This window comes from Triticum urartu, chromosome 7A, assembly GCF_056163025.1.
Source record: "Triticum urartu cultivar PI428250 chromosome 7A, HENAU_Tu73, whole genome shotgun sequence".
In the NCBI taxonomy this organism is placed as follows: Eukaryota; Viridiplantae; Streptophyta; class Magnoliopsida; order Poales; family Poaceae; genus Triticum; species Triticum urartu.
The window spans coordinates 553,179,468-553,198,239 of NC_141879.1; the positions used below are offsets into that span (position 1 = coordinate 553,179,468).

At 45.1% G+C, this 18,772-nt stretch overlaps 1 protein-coding gene and 1 long non-coding RNA gene across 2 annotated transcripts; one reads left to right on the forward strand and one right to left on the reverse strand.

Moving 5' to 3' along the window:
* Positions 1-501: 501 nt before the first annotated feature.
* Positions 502-8,028, forward strand: LOC125521145 (aldehyde dehydrogenase family 2 member C4). The gene is made up of 9 exons (XM_048686192.2): positions 502-786; positions 5,768-5,910; positions 6,005-6,388; positions 6,468-6,557; positions 6,642-6,815; positions 6,895-7,032; positions 7,122-7,259; positions 7,362-7,423; positions 7,511-8,028. The coding sequence occupies exons 1-9, from the start codon at positions 660-662 to the stop codon at positions 7,782-7,784; spliced, it is 1,530 nt and encodes a 509-aa protein (XP_048542149.2). The 5' UTR covers positions 502-659; the 3' UTR covers positions 7,785-8,028.
* Positions 8,029-10,573: 2,545 nt separating this feature from the next.
* On the reverse strand, positions 10,574-14,052 carry LOC147960405 (uncharacterized). Its single transcript, XR_015611742.1, has 3 exons — positions 13,624-14,052; positions 12,477-12,554; positions 10,574-10,862 (listed from the first exon to the last, which is right to left on the reverse strand). It is a non-coding gene; the product is annotated as an uncharacterized LOC147960405 (long non-coding RNA).
* Positions 14,053-18,772: the final 4,720 nt, after the last annotated feature.

Sequence of the window (18,772 nt, forward strand, 5' to 3'; positions counted from 1 at the left end):
ATACAAAGCCCTACTCTTGATTTGCCTAACATACCCATAAAAAAATCTGTCTAGCACAGGACCAATTAAACGATTATATATTCAACGATTATAATAAACAATTGAAAAACTATGAACGAAGCGAAAGAAGCCGCTGTCCGATTCTTATAGAAGAATATGTCCACGAGCCCGAGTATCACTAAATCACAAGACTCCTCACCAAGTGGCGAATAGCATTCGTCGCACATCGAATACCAACGACCATATTCGAAGCTCCACCCAACAGTTAAATAGTGTGCTAGACCAAATAAGATCTCGCTGGACGAATGGCTTTGATCGCTGGAGAGTTAGGCTCCTGGTGAGTAGGCCCGATAATATATACGTGCACTCATCTATCGTGTTTGTAGTCTAGCACCACGATGACGGACGCCACACATCTCACGGGTCTCGCAACGGCGCCAATGGGGACGGACAGTCGGACGGAGCTGTTACGCGAGGTGTGTGTCGGCCGGGCCTAGTTTTGCCGCGCGCGCGGATGGCACTTTCTTTTCTTCTTCTCCATAAAAACGAAGGGCACCCCCCTCCCCTCTGTCCTCACTACACGGTCCACTCGACAGTCCACACACATCATCACACTGCGCGAGAGCCGGCACCGGTCTGGGAGAAGAGAGCAGGAGGCCATGGCGAGCGAGCGCAATGGCGACGGGGGCACGGAGAACGGCAACGGCGGCAGCGTGTCCATGGAGATGCCGGAGATCAGGTACACCAAGCTCTTCATCAACGGGGCCTTCGTCGACGCCGTCTCCGGTACGCGCCTCCGCATCTCTTCTCTCCTTTGTCTTGCGTACGCATCTACGAGTATCATTCAACATAGCCTTAGCAGCTGAAAATATATACGTATTTGCACTACAACTTCGCTAGCAGCCCCTTCAAAATGGACCGTTCACCTTGAGAGTCTGAGCTTAGTTCGAACTAACCGAGCAGGCTTTGCTCGTGGTTGGCTGAACTATGAATCCCGAACAACGAATACTCTATCATCAAGCGTCAAAGGGGGCGGAATTTGAGGTCAGTTCTGGCGCGGAGCCACATGTTGTTGACCCTCTTCACGACGCACAGTTCTTGGCGAACATGGCATGACCAGCTACGATAAGACACACCGTGCTAAGCGGAATCCACGGAAGTAACATGGCTAGCTTGTTGTAAACTAAGTGAGAACAAGCCACGAGCTTAGCTAGCGTGACGGGGTGCTTAGCTCAGCTAAAGAAATGTCCTCTAGTAGTCTTGCAAATAGAGGGCGGAAAGTACGACAAAACGTAGCTATGACAGCAGGGGCTGATGAGCTTGTAGGCGATCTGATCTCTATGCCGAGATGCATGGCACTGATGAGCTTGTAGCTAGGAGCCCATTGTCTATCTCCCTGCAGTAGAAATTGAGACATTTATAATGAGACGGAGAAAGTATTAGGCGAATCATGTAGTTTCTTAAATGAAAATCAGAGGGGGAAGCCCTTCTTATGCTTGGGATGGCAAGAGCAACACATGTCTTGGGGCAGAGAGAGAGAGGGGCACCGATGAAATTCTTGGGATGGCAAGAGCAACACATGTGTTCTTCTGTCTAGAGGCTCATGACGTCCTTGTTGTCAGCCCCCACGGCACACTTCCTCGTGTTCTTCCTTCCTCTCGTTCTCGTTGTCATCTGGTCCCGTTTTCCTTGTCTGGGACGGCCGTTTCTCGTTTGCAGGAGCATGCGCCCGTGAGATGCCATCGATGATGCGTCTTCAAATCAGATTCGAGTGACCGTAGAGCCTGTCGCCTAGGGATGTCAACCGGGTCTTGTTTAATTTCGTTTAAAGTCTATTTATGATATTATAGTTCAAAAAGGTTTTTTTGTTTATTTGAGGAAAATAAACTATCAAGCTAGCAAAAACTAGCTAAACGGAATTGTGGATGCCATTTATTTGCCACTTATATTCCTACTGTTGCCTTCCAAGCCCGTCCGTCACTAGAAGCGAGCGAATGCCTGCGTTCACGTCACTGGCTCCCTTGCTCGGAAATAATGAAAACAAATAAGTTTGAAGTAGTGAAAAAAACAAATAAGTTTGAAGCAGTGAAAAGAACAAATAAGTTTGAAGCAGTGAAAAAAAATGTTGCCCCTTGCGTTCACGTCACTGGCTCCCTTTCAAGCCCATCTGTCACCTTCTAGAAGCATGCGAATGCCTGCGTTCACGTCCGCCCCACCTTCGATGGCCTTTGTAATTTCTTTTACCTCTATTGCTTTTTATACTACCATGATTAATTATAAATATATCAGAAATTTCTCTTGCAAAAAATGAAGAAGTCAGAGACAAAGCCGGAGGGTGCCTTATTGCGTACGGTTCCCACCACAGCTGGAAGGCGGCACAAATAGTTTCCCACCACAGCTGGAAGGCGGCACAAATAGTTAACACCTGCCTATTCATCTGCCTTTAGCATCGCCTGACTCGGACATGGTGTTCCCATACTTCTCAATACCCAGCCAGGACAATGTAGCTATCCCAAATAATAAGACATATGAAAGCTGGCCACACCCGAGCCCCTATTCTGATACATACTATAATGTTCGATCTCAACCTTTCCAAGGAACTGAACTAAAAACATTTTTATATTATGGGACGGCGGGAGTAGATGCTTAATGTCCTCAATCACATGGCCATGATGTTTTTGACATTACACTAGTGTCAAAAACGCTCTTATATTACGGGACGAAGGGAGTAGATGTTTAATGTCCTCAATCACATGGCCATGATACAATTGGGTATCCGGTCGTTTATTGCACATGATCTCGTCATGGGATCTTGTGTCCCATGCGCCAGTAGAGCCATAAGAAGCCTAAGTAACCATTATTAAGTACCTCCGTCACCACCGCCGGATGGGTCGAAGAGACACATAACGAGACTTTCTAAAGCTCCAAGACGGGACAACTATAGCTCCCGCCTAGAATGTTTAACTGATTGTTAGTTAAGTAAAATATAACTTTTGGGTCCTTACCTATTAGCTAAGTTTATTTAACCGCATGTCACTACATTTTAAAGCAGGTAAGTCTTCTTTTGCCGGGGTTCAACTAGGCAGTTTGATCTTTATCTTTTAGTAGCATGGAGTTTTGCTTCTCACCAACACATATCGACATGGCGACAATTTTTCCTATATGTAAACTTTAAACATGGATTCGAAACAAGTGTGGAAACATGTCATTGAAATTGCTAGAAAAAAAATCAGAGCCAAGTAGATTTAGATTTTTTAAAATTCAAAAGATTGCATTTGAGTTGCTAAAATTTGTGGAAACTTTAAACAAGGAATACATACAAAAAAGGTTAAAATACCATAGAACAATTGCTCTGAGGTCTCGGCTAAAAAAATACATAAAAGGTTAGAAAAAAGAGGGGAAAGTATAAGGTGGTACCAACCCATCCATGCTCTCATGCTCCCAATTGAAAAGTTCAAACTTAAACATTTCAATGATTTTTGAACCAAATCATGTATGCTCTTAACATTTGTGTCTACAAGTCCCTGAAAAATTACAATCCAAATTCATCATGAATATGCCAAAAGATGACAAAGGTAAAAAAATGACACTATTCACATCTGGATTTATCTTTTTTGGTTTCTTTTTTTGTTCCAAATTTAGATCTGAATTTTTAAGGGGTTGTAGACACATATCTTATGAACACTCACAATTATTTCAGATTTTTTTAAATGTTTAAATTTGATTTTTTTTTCTAAATTAGGAGCATCGATGCATGCGAGGGATGGTATTACTGGATATTTTCCGATGAAAAGAGATTAACTCATAACTTTTGAAGAAATCTCATAGATGATTTATAATATTAAAATCACCCAATGTCTATAGTTTTTGTGTAATGCTTATGATCACTTCTCTCTTTTTAAAAAATTTCGGGTTGCTCTCATTTTCAATAAGTGTTGTATTATCCATGCTACATACGGAATAATGTTTTTTAATATATTCTGATAATTTTAAGAAGCACTCTAAGATTGTTGTAAAAAAATTGACTTTTTTTATCCTATTTTTATTTAAAAAATCGCAACAAGCAGATACAAAACATAATGAACAACACCTGGTCTCTGCATAGCAAATATGCAGACAACCAAAACTAAGTCTCACAAAAGTAAGAAAAATGGCATGTTGGCAACAATAAGGTCATACGGGAGTGACACTATGCCAGTTGAAGGAGGTGGAGGACCGATCAACAAATTATGTTTCCATCCATGTTGGGCAAGAATCTCTCTACCGGCATACACAACCTTCGAACAGTAGTTGATATTCCGTTCAACATAGCGTAGACCACATACGAAGCCAATACATACAATGGTACAAAACCTGCAAAATAGAAGAGATTTTGCCATTAAAAATATAATTCTTAAATAGCCAAAGCCACCATAATTGTTAAGCTTCATGCACTAGCCAACGCAACTAAAAGTTTGAACTGATGGAAAGGGCTAGGCAATCCACATATACACTTCCACCCCTTCTCACGTGTGACGCAAGAGACCTATATGTGGACATAAGAGGGGGGGCAACAACAATTTTTGAATAAACTACGAAAGCCAGGACTTGAACACAAGACCTTAGGCTCTGATACCATGTTAACCTTTATGCACTAACCAACGCAACCAAAAGTCCGAACTGATGGAAAGGGCTCGGCAATCCACATATACACTTTTGGTTGCGTTGGCTAGTGCATGAAGCTTAACATGGTATCAGAGCCCAAGGTCTTGATTTCAAGTCCTGGCTTTCGCGATTTATCTAAAAATTGTTGTCCCAAGTCTCACAGAAGTAAGAAAAATGGCATGTTGGCAACAATAAGGTCATACGGGAGTGACACTATGCCAGTTGAAGGAGGTGGAGGACCGATCAACAAATTATGTTTCCATCCATGTTGGGCAAGAATCTCTCTACCGGCATACACAACCTTCGAACAGTGGTTGGTACTCCGTTCAACATAGCATAGACCACATACGAAGCCAATACATACAATGGTACAAAACCTGCAAAATAGAAGAGATTTTGCCATTAAAAATATAATTCTTAAATAGCCAAAGCCACCATAATTGTTAAGGCCTATACGTGGACATAAGAGGGGGGCAACAACAGTTTTTGAATAAACTATGAAAGCCAGGACTTGAACACAAGACCTTAGACTCTGATACCATGTTAACCTTTATGCACTAACCAACGCAACCAAAAGTCCAAACTGATGGAAAGAGCTAGGCAATCCACATGTACACTTTTGGTTGCGTTGACTAGTACATGAAGCTTAACATGGTATCAGAGCTCAAGGTCTTGATTTCAAGTCCTGACTTTCGTGATTTATCTAAAAATTGTTGTCCCCTCCCTCCTCCCCCCCCCCCCCCCCTTGTATCCACGTAGTCCTCTTGAGCCATACCTCTGAGTCTGTCCACATGTTGACTTTCCGCGTCACACGTGAGAGAAGGTGTTAAAATGTATATGTGAATTGCCTAGCCTTTTCATCAGTTCGGACTTTTGGTTGCGTTAACTAGTGCATGAAGTTTAACAATAATAACCCAAGTATTTAGAGATGTACAACATAATAGTAGTGCATTCTGAGGTATGCAGCTCGGTCAACAGAGAGAAAGAAATCTCTAAGCCATTCCGAAACAGGAAATCAGATTGATTTTATAGCTAGTCCCTGATGGTGGTCTTGTATTCCGTAGATTTTCTCTCGTTCTGATCTGAACTTCACGGCTGTTTATTTGGTTTTCTGCTTGATCAGGTAAGACATTCGAGACCAGGGATCCGCGCACCGGGGATGTGATCGCCAGCATCGCCGAAGGTGACAAGAAGGACGTGGACCTGGCGGTCAAGGCGGCAAGAGAAGCCTTCGATCATGGCAAATGGCCTCGCATGCCCGGATCCGTAGGATTCTTTCCTCTATCAATTCTTCATCATACACAAAAAATGAAAGAATTACAGTTCAGTCTGAAAAGAGCAACCAATGAATGGCGCGCAGGAAAGAGGAAGGATCATGACGAAGTACGCGGACCTCGTGGAGCAGCACGCGGAGGAGCTGACCCTGCTGGAGAGCCTGGACGCCGGCAAGCCGCGCATGGTGACCAGGGTGGTCGACATCGGGAGCTCCGCAAGCTCCCTGCGCTACTTCGCCGGAGCGGCCGACAAGATCCACGGCGAGACGCTCAAGATGTCGAGCCAGTTCCAGGGGCACACCCTGCGCGAGCCCATGGGCGTCGCCGGGCTCATCATCCCCTGGAACTTCCCCGCCATCATGTTCTTCTGCAAGGTCGCCCCGGCGCTGGCCGCCGGTTGCACCATGGTCGTCAAGCCGGCCGAGCAGACCCCGCTCAGCGCGCTCTACTTCGCTCACCTGGCCAAGCAGGTCAGACAGACCGGTAACCTGACACGAGACACGCACCGTCTCTCTTGTTCTGAACTTTTGGCGCTCTGTTCTTGAGCAGGCGGGAGTCCCGGACGGGGTGATCAATGTGATCCCCGGCCTCGGCCCAACGGCGGGAGCAGCGATCGCGTCTCACATGGACGTCGACATGGTAATCTCACAACACCCTACTGATTTAGTACGTGAGCAAGTAGTTACTTACTCAGTTACTCTATATCTTTTCTTGCTCGTCCAGGTGAGTTTCACGGGATCAACACCAGTTGGGCGGCTGATAATGGAGGCGTCGGCGAGGAGCAACCTGAAGCCGGTGTCCCTGGAGCTGGGCGGCAAATCTCCCCTCATCATCTTCGACGACGCGGACGTGGACCTGGCCGTGGATCTCTCCATCAGCGCCAACTTCTTCAACAAGGTGAACAACATCTTGATTAGAGAGACAGCCTAGCCATACGAGTTAGAGCAGCTGAGATCATCATTCATTGATGTTGCAGGGAGAAGCTTGCGTCGCGGCGAGCCGTGTGTACCTGCAAGAGGGCATCTACGACCGATTCGTGAAGAAGTTGGCGGAGCGCATGGAGAGCTGGGTTGTCGGGGACCCTTTCGATCCTCGCGTCAATCAAGGGCCTCAGGTGAAAAACAATGGATCATTCCCACTGCTTGTACGACACAGATCGATTTCTATTGAATCTGAAACTTGGATGCTATTACTCGTGCCCAGGTGGACAAGGAACAATACGAGAGGGTGCTCAGCTACATCGACCATGGCAAGCGAGAAGGGGCCACCGTACTGACGGGAGGAAAGCCCTGTGGTGAGAGAGGTTACTACATCGAGCCCACGGTTTTCACCGATGTCAAGGTCGAAATTCCCCGCCAGAACACGCACTGTAATCCCGTTCCATGATCACTTCGCTCTCTATCTAGTATATATCTGACATCGTGGTGCGGAATCTGTGAACAGGATGACATGACCATAGCAAAGGAGGAGATCTTCGGACCCGTCATGTGCCTGATGAAGTTCAGGTAAGCCCATCCCGGTCGATCGACAGAGATACAACTATTTGCACTCTGAATCTGTGATGGCATTGAATCTTCTTTCCATGGTTCTAGGACGGTGGAGGAGGCGATCGCGAAGGCGAACGACACGAGGTACGGGCTGGCGGCGGGGGTGGTGACCAAGGACATCGACGTGGCCAACAGGATGACGCGGTCCATCCGCGCCGGGGTGGTGTGGGTCAACTGCTACTTCGCCATGGACGCCGACTGCCCGTTCGGGGGCCGCAAGATGAGCGGGTTCGGCAAGGACGCCAGCATGCACGCGCTCGACAAGTTCCTCGCCGTCAAGGCCGTCGTCACCCCCATCTACGACTCGCCCTGGCTCTAGCTCGCCTCTCTTGTCTGTGCACAGTTAGTTACGAGGGGAAGCAGCAAAAGAAAGAGAAACATTGTTCCTTCAGAGACAACGTGTTTTTTATTTGTGTGCCAAACGAAAGAGCAAATGTTGTTTGTCGATGCTGTGGTAATGTTGCCCGCAAGTAATTAGCCATTCGTATATCCTTTCCTTTCTATCATGCTTTAGGATAAACATAAGGTTACCCCGCAAAAAGTGCATAAGGTTCTATCATCCATTTCTGATTTAATTTATTGTTTTTCTTACTGGTTTTCCTAAACAACCGCCAGAACTAGCTCACGTCTTATTGGCCTGTAAAATAAAATCATATGGAGTACTTTTTATAAGTCAATAAGTATTGACTAGCAAAACGGCCCGTGCGTTCCACCGGGATAAAAGATCATAATTTTCAATGACCATGGCCACATTTTGCTGCATCACCGAGATACACTATCACTCTCATTTTTTAGAAATCGCGAACAATTTTTGAAACTAATGATTCTTTTTAAATCGTGAACATATCTGAAATTGTGAATATTTTTCAAATTCGTAATTGTTTTACAGGTTTTTGAATATTTACTAAAATTATGAACATTTTTTGAATTCATCAACATTACATACTATCTGTGAATATTTTAAAAAATTGTGAAAAAAATTCTAAACAATTTTCTTGAATAGGCAAACATTTCTAGGATCGACAAACATTTTTTGCAAATTGGTGGAACAATTTTTTAAATTTAAAAACATTTTTTATTTAAAGATTTTTTTTGAAATGCATGATCATTTTCATTGTTGAGGAAATCGTTAACTGGTAGCTGCTCGGTCGGCTGGTGAGTACGGGATTAATAGGCTAATCGGCAAGTTAATCGGCCATTTAATCAATTAATCGGACGATTTACCAGGTCGGCTACTCGGGGACCCTATGAGTAGGGATTAATCGGCAAGTTAACTAGTTAATCGGATGAATTCTTGAACAGGGATCATTTTATGAACCAGCGAAAATTTTATGAATGAATAAAATATTTTTAAGTCACGAACAGTTTTTTAATTCTTAGGATATTTTTAAATCCTTGAACACTTTTTTAATTGATGAAATTTTGTTCAATTTCATTAACCTTTTTTTAATAAAGAATTTTATAAAAACCATGAACATTTTATGATTTCCCATAAATTTGTTTTCAAAATTTTGAACATTTTTTTAAAACGCAAACATTTTTGAAAAATCACAAACATTTTCTTAATCCACAAATATGAAATACTGAACATTTTATTTCAAAATTCTCATTTTTTATTAATTTCTGGAACTTTTTTGAACTTCCAAATTATTTAAAATAGAAAAAATATAGTCGGAAAAGAAAAATGAAGAATAAAAAACGAAAATAAGCCACCCGGACATGGGCCGGCTCAAACAGGCGCGCTGAGCGCAGTATAGAAGATTCTGACTGCATGGGCCGGCGCAGGCAGAGATTCCTCCATGTGAAACGTTTTTTTATCACTTATGGATGACATCAGTGGGTAATATTTTACAAATTTGGGGATAATTTCGGTGAAGTACCACCAGAAGCAATAACCCCTTTATTATTAGGGATATAAATATAGATATAGATTCAATTGTCATTTCGGTATGCAATCATATTAACAATAAATGACTGATAAATAATGATGATTGTCTAGAAAATATTGTGCAGCCGTCACAATGCACGGACAAGATATCTAATCCATTTAAGAGTCCGCGCATTACATGCCAACTAGAGTAGCAAACTCCACCTAACAGTTAAATAGGATGCCAAATAAATAAAACCTCTCAGGCCGGTTGGCATACACCAGAGTTTCCCTTTTCCTTTTGCCAAAGACTATATTCGACAGCTCAAAAGAAAAAAATACTAGACTCCATATATCGTATTTCTGGTCCGACCCAAATGTAAGCTTCTATCTATCATTCATTTTGTTTTTTGTCCTCCGTCCTGCCATCTATTTCATTTCCGATTCTAAAGAACCGCCTCAACTAAAGAAAAAACATACATGATTGAAAAAAATATGCCTAATAATAAGGTTGTTATTTATATTTTCTTATATCATGATAAATATTTATTATTCATGCTAGAATTGTATTAACCGAAAACTTAATACATGTGTGAATACATAGACAAACAGAGTGTCACTAGTATGCCTCTACATTGACTAGCTCGTTAATCAAAGATGGTTAACTTTCCGAACTATAGACATGAGTTGTCATTTGATGAACGCATTAGAGAATGATGTGATTGACATGACCCATTCGTTAGCTTAAGCACTATGGTCGTTTAGTTTATTGCTCTTGCTTTCTCCATAACTTATACATGTTCCCATGACTATGAGATTATGCAAGCCCAAATACCGGAGAAACACTTAGTGTGCTATCAAACATCACAACATAATTGGGTGATTATGAAGATGCTTTACAGGTGTCTTCAATGGTGTTTGTTGAGTTGGCATATATCGAGATTAGGATTTGTCGCTACTACTAATTTCGAAACTGGCCACATGGCGGGCCCCGCTTAGCAGTAGCGTGTGCGCAGAAAGCGTGTTGCTGCTATGCTCGTAGCAGTAGACCGACTCCTTGCATCTACTACTATTACTCCACACATCGACCGTTATCCAGCATGCATCTAGAGTATTAAGTTCATAAGAACGGGGTAACTGTGACGCCCCCGCTTTGACCGTACACTAATCATACACCCAAATGTGTACGATCAAGATCAAGGACTCACGTGAAGATATCACAACACAACTCTAGACACAAATTAAAATAATACAAGCTTTATATTACAAGCCAGGGGCCTCGAGGGCTCGGATACATAAGCTCGAAAACACAAGAGTCAGCGGAAGAAACAATATCTGAGTACAGACATGAGTTAAACAAGATTGCCTTAAGAAGGCTAGCACAAAAGCAACAACGATCGAAAAAGGCAAGGCCTCCTGCCTGGGAGCCTCCTAACTACTCCTAGTCGTCGGCGGTCTTCATGTAGTAGTAGGCATCCTCCGGGTAGTAGTAGTCATCGGTGGCGTCGTCTGGCTCCTGGGCTCCGTCATCTGGTCGCAACCATCGGGTATGGGGGATAAAAGAAGTAGCAAAGCAATCGTGAGTACTCATCCAAAGTACTCGCAAGACTTACATCAGATCTAAACTAAGTATGCATCTGTATCAAGGGAAAGGGGTTGTATCTGTGGACTAAACTGCAGAATGCCAGAAGGGAAGGGGAAAGCCTAGCATATCAAAGACTAGCATCTTCTGGAACCCACCATCTAGCAGCAACAGGAGGGAGTAGAGTAGCATAAGGTAAAGTAGCAGTAGTGTTATCAACCTCGGCCACAGATCCTTTCTCGACTCCCTGCGAGAAAGCAATCCCAGAGCCATACTATCCATTCATCATAATCATGTCTCATCTCAAGTATTCAGTTCTAGTTGTATCGATCGGGATACAACTCCAAGTGTCCGTTATCGTAGGACAGGCTATCGATAGATGTTTTTTTCCCTGCAGGGGTGCACCAACCTACCCACCACGCTCGATTAACTCTGGCCGGACACACTTTCCTGGGTCATGCCCGGCCTCAGCTAAACAATACGCCGCAACCCGCCCTAGGCTTAATAGAGAGGCCAGCACGCTAGACTAAACCTATGCCCCCAGGAGTCATAGGCCATCTCCCCGGGAACTCCTGCACGTTGCGTGGGCGGCCGGTGAGCAGACCTAGCTACCTCCTTCAAAAAGGTAGGTGCTTACCAGTCCAACCCGGCACGCGCCGCTCAGTCGCTGACATCTATTAAGCTTCGACTGATGTATACGACGCAGAACGCCCATACAATGCCCACGTGATGGTTAGTGCTATCAGGCCAAAGGCCCCTCGGATCAAATATCCAAATCGTAGTGTATTAGGAACGCGCGGTAACGAGCAGAGACTCACGATCGACGTGACCACGTCACCCCGTCTCGAGTACTTGAGGCAAGGGCTAAGAATGCCCGGCCACGCCTCGTAAGTATCTCACGGGCACCTTCCAAGTCAACCCGACTCCACATCACTCGCTATTAAGCTCGCTCGGGTACCCCTCAGGGTCGACCCGTCTTTAGTAACATGGCTCAGTATAAAGTCATAGTAACCATAGTAACTGTGTGTCTAACACCAAGGGGAAAACTCGAGGAATCACCCCCGGTGAATCCCACTCGATGTTATCATCAAGGTGAACGTAAGAGGATCCACCCTCGAGGTTCACACTTGAGGGGTTGCACGACAGAGCGGTAACGGAACTGGTTAAGGAGGAAATCACCCTCGATGACCTCGACAGTATAGCTACACTACAAAGATCTCATCAGGAGCGATGTAAGAGGTTCCACCCTCGGCACTCGATGGTAACTCTGTAGAGTCGTACAACTAGGGGGTGATGTGCGGTGTCGGGGCCTGGACGTCGATCACGTTGATCGAGTCATTGAACATAAGGCGAGGCAACTGGGACAAGGTGGGGTCACTGATGGATCACTAACCAACCTATACTAAGCAGTTTAGGATAAGCAGTTAAGGTAACAATAAGCAGGTAACAAAAACAGGCTATGCATCAGAGTAGGATCATACATAAAGCAGTAGCAGTTCTAATGCAAGCAACAGAGGGAAAGAGATGGGCGATATTGGAATGCTCAAGGGGGGTTTGCTTGCCTGGTTGCTCTGGCAAGGAGGGGTCGTCGTCGACAGCATAGTCGATCGGGGCACCAGCAGCAACATCAGTCTCGTAGTCTATCGGAGAGAAGAGGGGGAAGAAACAATGAATATAATGCAAACAGATGCATAGCGATGCATGACATGACAAGTAGCGGTGTTAGGTATGCCCTAACGCGGTATGAGGTGATACCGGTGAAGGGGGGAAACATCCGGGAAAATATCCCCGGTGTTTCGCGTTTTCGGACAGATGAATCAGAGGGAGAAAGTTGCGTGTTCGCTATGCTAGGGACGTGCGGCGGATGAACGGACAGTGTATTCGGATTCGTCTCGTCGTTCTGAGTAACTTTCATGTATAAAACTTTTTCATCAGAGTTACTAATTATTTTTTATTAATTTTCAAAGTTTATACAGTTTTCTAAAATTACATCATTTGTTTACTCCGAATTGACTAAGTCAAATTGACTGGTCAAAAGCGAAGGCGTGGCCCACATGGCATAGACTATATGTAAACAAAATAATTAAAAACTAACTTTAACTAAATAGGGTCCACCTGCCATAGGCTAGCAACTAACCTAACAAAGATTACCTTAGTAGTCTAAATTAGCCTAAACTAATTAACCCGGCCACACACACACCTACGCACACACGGCCATAGCCACCACTAGCAGCAACCAGCGATTGCAAGCAGCCGTAGCAGGAGCCAAGCAACACTAGCGGTAGTAGCAACTACAGGCAAAAGAAGCAGCGCAGTACCAGGCAGAGGAAGCAGCAGGAAAGAGCAGTAGCGACAGCAGAACAACAGCAGGCACGGCAAGGCAGCATCAGCAGAAGGCGAGCGGGGGCGCGGTGCGCGTGCACGCTGGCTGGCGTAGCGGGGCAGCAGCAGCGCCGCAAGCAGCAGCAGGTAGAGCAGTGTGCGGCCGCGACAGCGCAGGGCAGCAACAGCTGCGGTAGCAGGGGAGGAGGAGCGCAGGCGCATGCGAGGCCCAAGGGCGCGGGCGTGGGTGGCTCGCGAGGGCGCGACCAGGAGCACGTGGGCGCGCACGTGGATGAGAGGTTTCGGCCATGGCGCTTGAGCTCGTGGGGATGACGATACAGCAATGAATCAATGGAGTAAAGGCCGGGAATCGGAGGAGGTGCTCACCACAGAGGCACACGAAGGCCCGTTGGTGTCTTAGGAGCTGCAGAGGCGACGGATCGACGAAGAACAACGGCGATGACCGAGGAAGAAGATGGTGTCGATCCGGCCGATGCGGTGGCTCCGGGCTTGAGCTCGTGGGCGAGGAAGACGAAGCACACGACGGAAGATCCGCGGGACCTCCCAGCTCGGCGTGGGGGCAACCGTGGCCGTGAGGTCGACGACAACAGCGGTGACGGAGGCGTTCGGGAGTGGGACAGAACTAGAGAGGGGAATGCCTGGGAGAGGGGGAGTGGATGAGAACGGGAGTGAGGCCAGGGAGGAACCGAGGCGCCAGGGGGCGGCCTTATCCTCCCGTCGGTGGCGTACGGGGCACGGCGCCGGGTCCGGCGGGGACGAGCGGGAGCCCCTCCCGGTCGGTCGAACAGGGGAGGAGAGGGAGATGACTCGGGGAGGGGTTGGGCCGGTCGGTCCTGTTGGGCTGCATTGGCCTTTTGGGCCATGGGGCCCAGGGGTTTATTTTTCTTTCCGCTTTTTCTCTTTTAGTTTTCTGTTTTCATAAAAAAACGTTTTATAAAACATAAAACCTGCTCCTGAAAATAGCACAATAAATTATGTCTCTGCTACTAAAGTTTGAACCTCATTTGAATTCATTTGAATTTTGGTTTGAAATTAAAAGTGATGGAGGGTGATGTTGGGTCATCCAAAAATAGCTAGAGAAATTTTTGGAGTCTCAATTAAAGTTGGATTGAAGATGACAATGATCAGTGGAATTTATATAATATTGTGAACATTTACTTTTACTGCTCGAAGAAAAAATTTATTGGACTTTATTTTAAATTTGAAAATGGCTTTAATTTTTGGACATATGGCAAGCTGCATAGTAATCACGATGACATGGCCACCATTAGGGGGAGATTACTGTATCATGATTCTTGGGGTGTTACAGTAACGCATTAAACAAGATGACATGATGTAGAGGGATAAACTCAAGCAATATGATATAAACCTCATTTTTTATCCTCGAGGGCAACAATACAATACGTGCATTGCTGCCCTACTGTCACTGGGAAATGACACGCAAGATTGAACCCAAAGCTAAGCACTTCTCCCATTGCAAGAAAAGATCAATCTAGCAGGCCAAACTAAACCGATAATTCGAAGAGACTTGCAAAGATATCAAATCATGCATATAAGAATTCAGAGAAGAACCAAATAATATTCATATATAATCTTGTTCATAAATCCACAATTCATCAGATCTCGGCAAACACACCGCAAAAGAGTATTACATCGAATAGATCTCCAAGAACATCGAGGAGAACTTTGTATTGAGAATCACATAGAGAGAAGAAGTCATCTAGCTAATAAATATGGACCCGAAGGTCTGTGGTAAACTACTCACGCTTCATCGGAGAGGCAATGGTGTTGATGTAGAAGCCCTCCGTGATCGATTCCCCCTCCGGCAGATCACCGAAAAAGGCCCCAAGATGGGATCTCATGGGTACAGAAGGTTGCGGCGGTGAAAAAGTGGTTTCGTGGCTCTCCCTAGTGTTTCTAAGGTATAAGAGATTATATAAGCGAAAGAAGTACGTCGGTGGAGCTACGAGGGGCTCACGAGGGTGGGGGCGCGCCCTCCTGTCTCGTGGCTTCCTCGTGGAGTTCCAAACTTTGACTCCAAGTCTTCTGGATTGCTTTCGGTCCAAGAAAGATCATCGCGAAGGTTTCATTCCGTTTGGACTCCGTTTGGTATTCCTTTTCTGCAAACTCTAAAATAGGCAAAAAAAACAGAAACTGGCACTGGGCCTCCGGTTAATAGGTTAGTCCCAAAAATAATATAAAACAACATATTAAAGCCCATTAAACATCCAAAACAGATAATATAATAGCATGGAACAATCAAAAATTATAGATACGTTGGAGACGTATCAAATATGTAGGAACCAATATGAGTATCCAGGTTCCGCTATTGGTTATTGACCGGAGATGAGTCTCGGTCATGTCTATGTAGTTCTCGAACCCGTAGGGTCCGCATGCTTAACGTTCAATGACGATATGTATTTTGAGTTTTGTGATTTGATGTACGGAAGGTTGTTCAGAGTCCCGGATGTGATCACGGACATGACGAGGAGTCTCGAAATGGTCGAGACATGAAGATTGATATATTGGAAGGTATGTTTGGACACTGGAAAGGTTTCAGATAGGTTTGGGCATTTTCCGGAGTATCGGGGCGTTACCGGAACCCCCCGGGGGGTTAATGGGCCTTCATGGGCTTTAGTGAAAGAGAGAGGAGGCGGCCAAGAGGAGGGGCGTGTTCCCCCAAGCCCAATCCGAATTGGGGAGGGGTGGCCGCCCCCCCTTTCCTTCTTCTCTTCTTCCCCTTCCTTTCCCCTCCTAGTTGGACTAGGAAAGGGGGGAACCTACTCCTAGTAGGAGTAGGATTCCCCCCTTGGGGCGCACCCCATGAGGTCGGCCGGCCCCCTCCTCCACTCCTTTATATACGGGGGAGGGGGCACCCCATAGACACACAAGTTGATTTCTTAGCCATGTGCGGTGCCCCCTCCACAGATTCCCACCTTGGTCATATTGTCGTAGTGCTTAGGCGAAGCCCTGCGTCGGTAACTTCATCATCACCATCAACAAGCTGTCGTGCTGACGAAACTCTCCCTCGGCCTCAGCTGGATCTAGAGTTTGAGGGACATCACCGAGCTGAACGTGTGCAGATCGCGGAGGTGCCGTGCGCTCGGTACTTGATCGGTTGGATCACGAAGACGTTCGACTACATCAACCGCGTTACTTAACGCTTCCGCTTTCGGTCTACGAGGGTACGTGGACACACTCTCCTCGCTCGTTGCTATGCTTCTCCTAGATAGATCTTGCGTGATCGTTGGCAAATTTTTGAAATACTACGTTCCCCAACTGTGGCATCCGAGCCAGGTCTTGCCGTCACTAGTTGTTTCTTGATTCGGCGGTATTATTGGATGAAGCGGCCCGGACCGACATTACATGACCACGTTCATGAGACTAGTTCTACCGACGTGCTTTGCACACAGGTGGCTAGCGGGTGTCAGTTTCTCCAACTTTAGTTGAAACGGATTCAATGAACAGGGTTCTTTCTGAAGATCAAAAAGCAATCACTATACCGCGTTGTGGTTTTTGATGTGTAGGTAAGAACGGTTCTTGCTAAGCCCGTAGTAGCCACGTAAAACTTGCAACAACAAAGTAGAGGATGTCTAACTTGTTTTTGCAGGGCATGTTGTGATGTGATATGGTCAAGACATGATTATATAAATTATTGTATGAGATGATCATGTTTTGTAATACAGTTATCGGCAACTGGCAGGAGCCATATGATTGTCGCTTTATTGTATGAAATGCAATCGCCATGTAATTGCTTTACTTCATCACTAAGCGGCAGTGATAGTCGTAGAAGAAATAGTTGGCAAGACGACAATGATGCTATGATGGAGATCAAGGTGTCAAGCCGGTGACAATGGTGATCATGACGGTGCTTTGGAAATGGAGATCAAAGGCACAAGATGATGATGGCCATATCATATCACTTATATTGATTGCATGTGATGTTTATCCTTTATGCATGTTATTTTGCTTAGTACGGCGGTAGCATTATAAGATGATCTCTCACTAAATTTCAAGGTATAAGTGTTCTCCCTGAGTATGCACCATTGCTACAGTTCGTCGTGCCGAGACACCACGTGATGATCGGGTGTGATAAGCTCTACGTTCACATACAACGAGTGCAAGCCAGTTTTGCACAAGCAGAATAGTAGGGTTAAACTTGACGAGCCTAGCATATGCAGATATGGCCTCGGAACACTGAGACCGAAAGGTCGAGCGTGAATCATATAGTAGATATGATCAACATAGTGATGTTCACCATTGAAAACTACTCCATCTCATGTGATGATCGGACATGGTTTAGTTGATATGGATCACGTGATCACTTAGATGATTAGAGGGCTGTCTATCTAAGTGGGAGTTCTTAAGTAATATGATTAATTGAACTTTAATTTATCATGAACTTAGTACCTGATAGTATTTTGCATATCTATGTTATTGTAGATAAATGGCCCGTGCTGTTGTTCCATTGAATTTTAATGTGTTCCTAGAGAAAGCTAAGTTGAAAGATGATGGTAGCAACTACACGGTCTGGGTCCGTAACTTGAGGATTATCCTCATTGCTGCACAGAAGAATTACGTCCTGGAAACACCGCTAGGTGCTAGGCCTACTGTAGATGCTAGTGATGACGTTAAGAATGTTTGGCAGAGCAAAGCTGGTGACTACTCGATAGTTCAGTGTGCCATGCTTTACGTCTTAGAACCGGGACTTCAACGATGTCTTAAACGTCATGGAGCATATGAGATGTTCCAGGAATTGAAGTTAATATTTCAAGCAAATGCCCGGATTGAGAGATATGATGTCTCTAATAAGTTCTATAGCTTCAAAATGTAGGAGAATAGTTCTCCCAGTGAACATATACTCAAAATGTCTGGGTATCATAATAAATTGACTCAACTGGGGGTTAATCTTCCTATTGATAGTGTCATTGACAGAGTTCTTCAATCACTGCCACCAAGCTACAAAAGCTTCGTGATGAACTATAATATGCAAGGGATGGATAAGACAATTCCCGAGCTCTTCGCGATGCTAAAGGCTACGGACGTAGAAATCAAGAAGGAGCATCAAGTGTTGATGGTCAACAAGACCACCAGTTTCAAGAAGAAGGGCAAAGGGAAGAAGGGGAACTTCAAGAAGAACGGCAAGCAAGTCGATGCTCAAGTGAAGAAGCCCAAGTCTAGACCTAAGCCTGAGACCGAGTGCTTCTATTGCAAAGGGACTAGTCACTGGAAGCGGAACTGCCCCAAGTATTTGGCGGATAAGAAGGATGGCAAAGTGAAAGTTATATTTGATATACATGTTATTGATGTGTACCTTACTAATGCTCGTAGTAGCACCTGGGTATTTGATACTGGTTCTGTTGCTAATATTTGCAACTCGAAATAGGGGCTACGGATTAAGCGAAGATTGTCTAAGGACGAGGTGACGATGCGCGTAGGAAATGGTTCCAAAGTCGATGTGATCGTCGTCGGCACGCTACCTCCACATCTACCTTCAGGATTAGTTTTAGACCTG

What these genes read in the sequence shown, in the direction of transcription:
- LOC125521145 (XM_048686192.2), top strand. Translation starts at nt 660, where the DNA reads ATGGCGAGCGAGCGCAATGGCGACGGGGGCACGGAGAACGGCAACGGC. An exon ending in GCGCCAACTTCTTCAACAAG is followed by an intron (nt 6,816 to 6,894) that starts GTGAACAACATC and finishes TTGATGTTGCAG; the next exon opens with GGAGAAGCTTGCGTCGCGGC. An exon ending in CGGTTTTCACCGATGTCAAG is followed by an intron (nt 7,260 to 7,361) that starts GTCGAAATTCCC and finishes ATCTGTGAACAG; the next exon opens with GATGACATGACCATAGCAAA.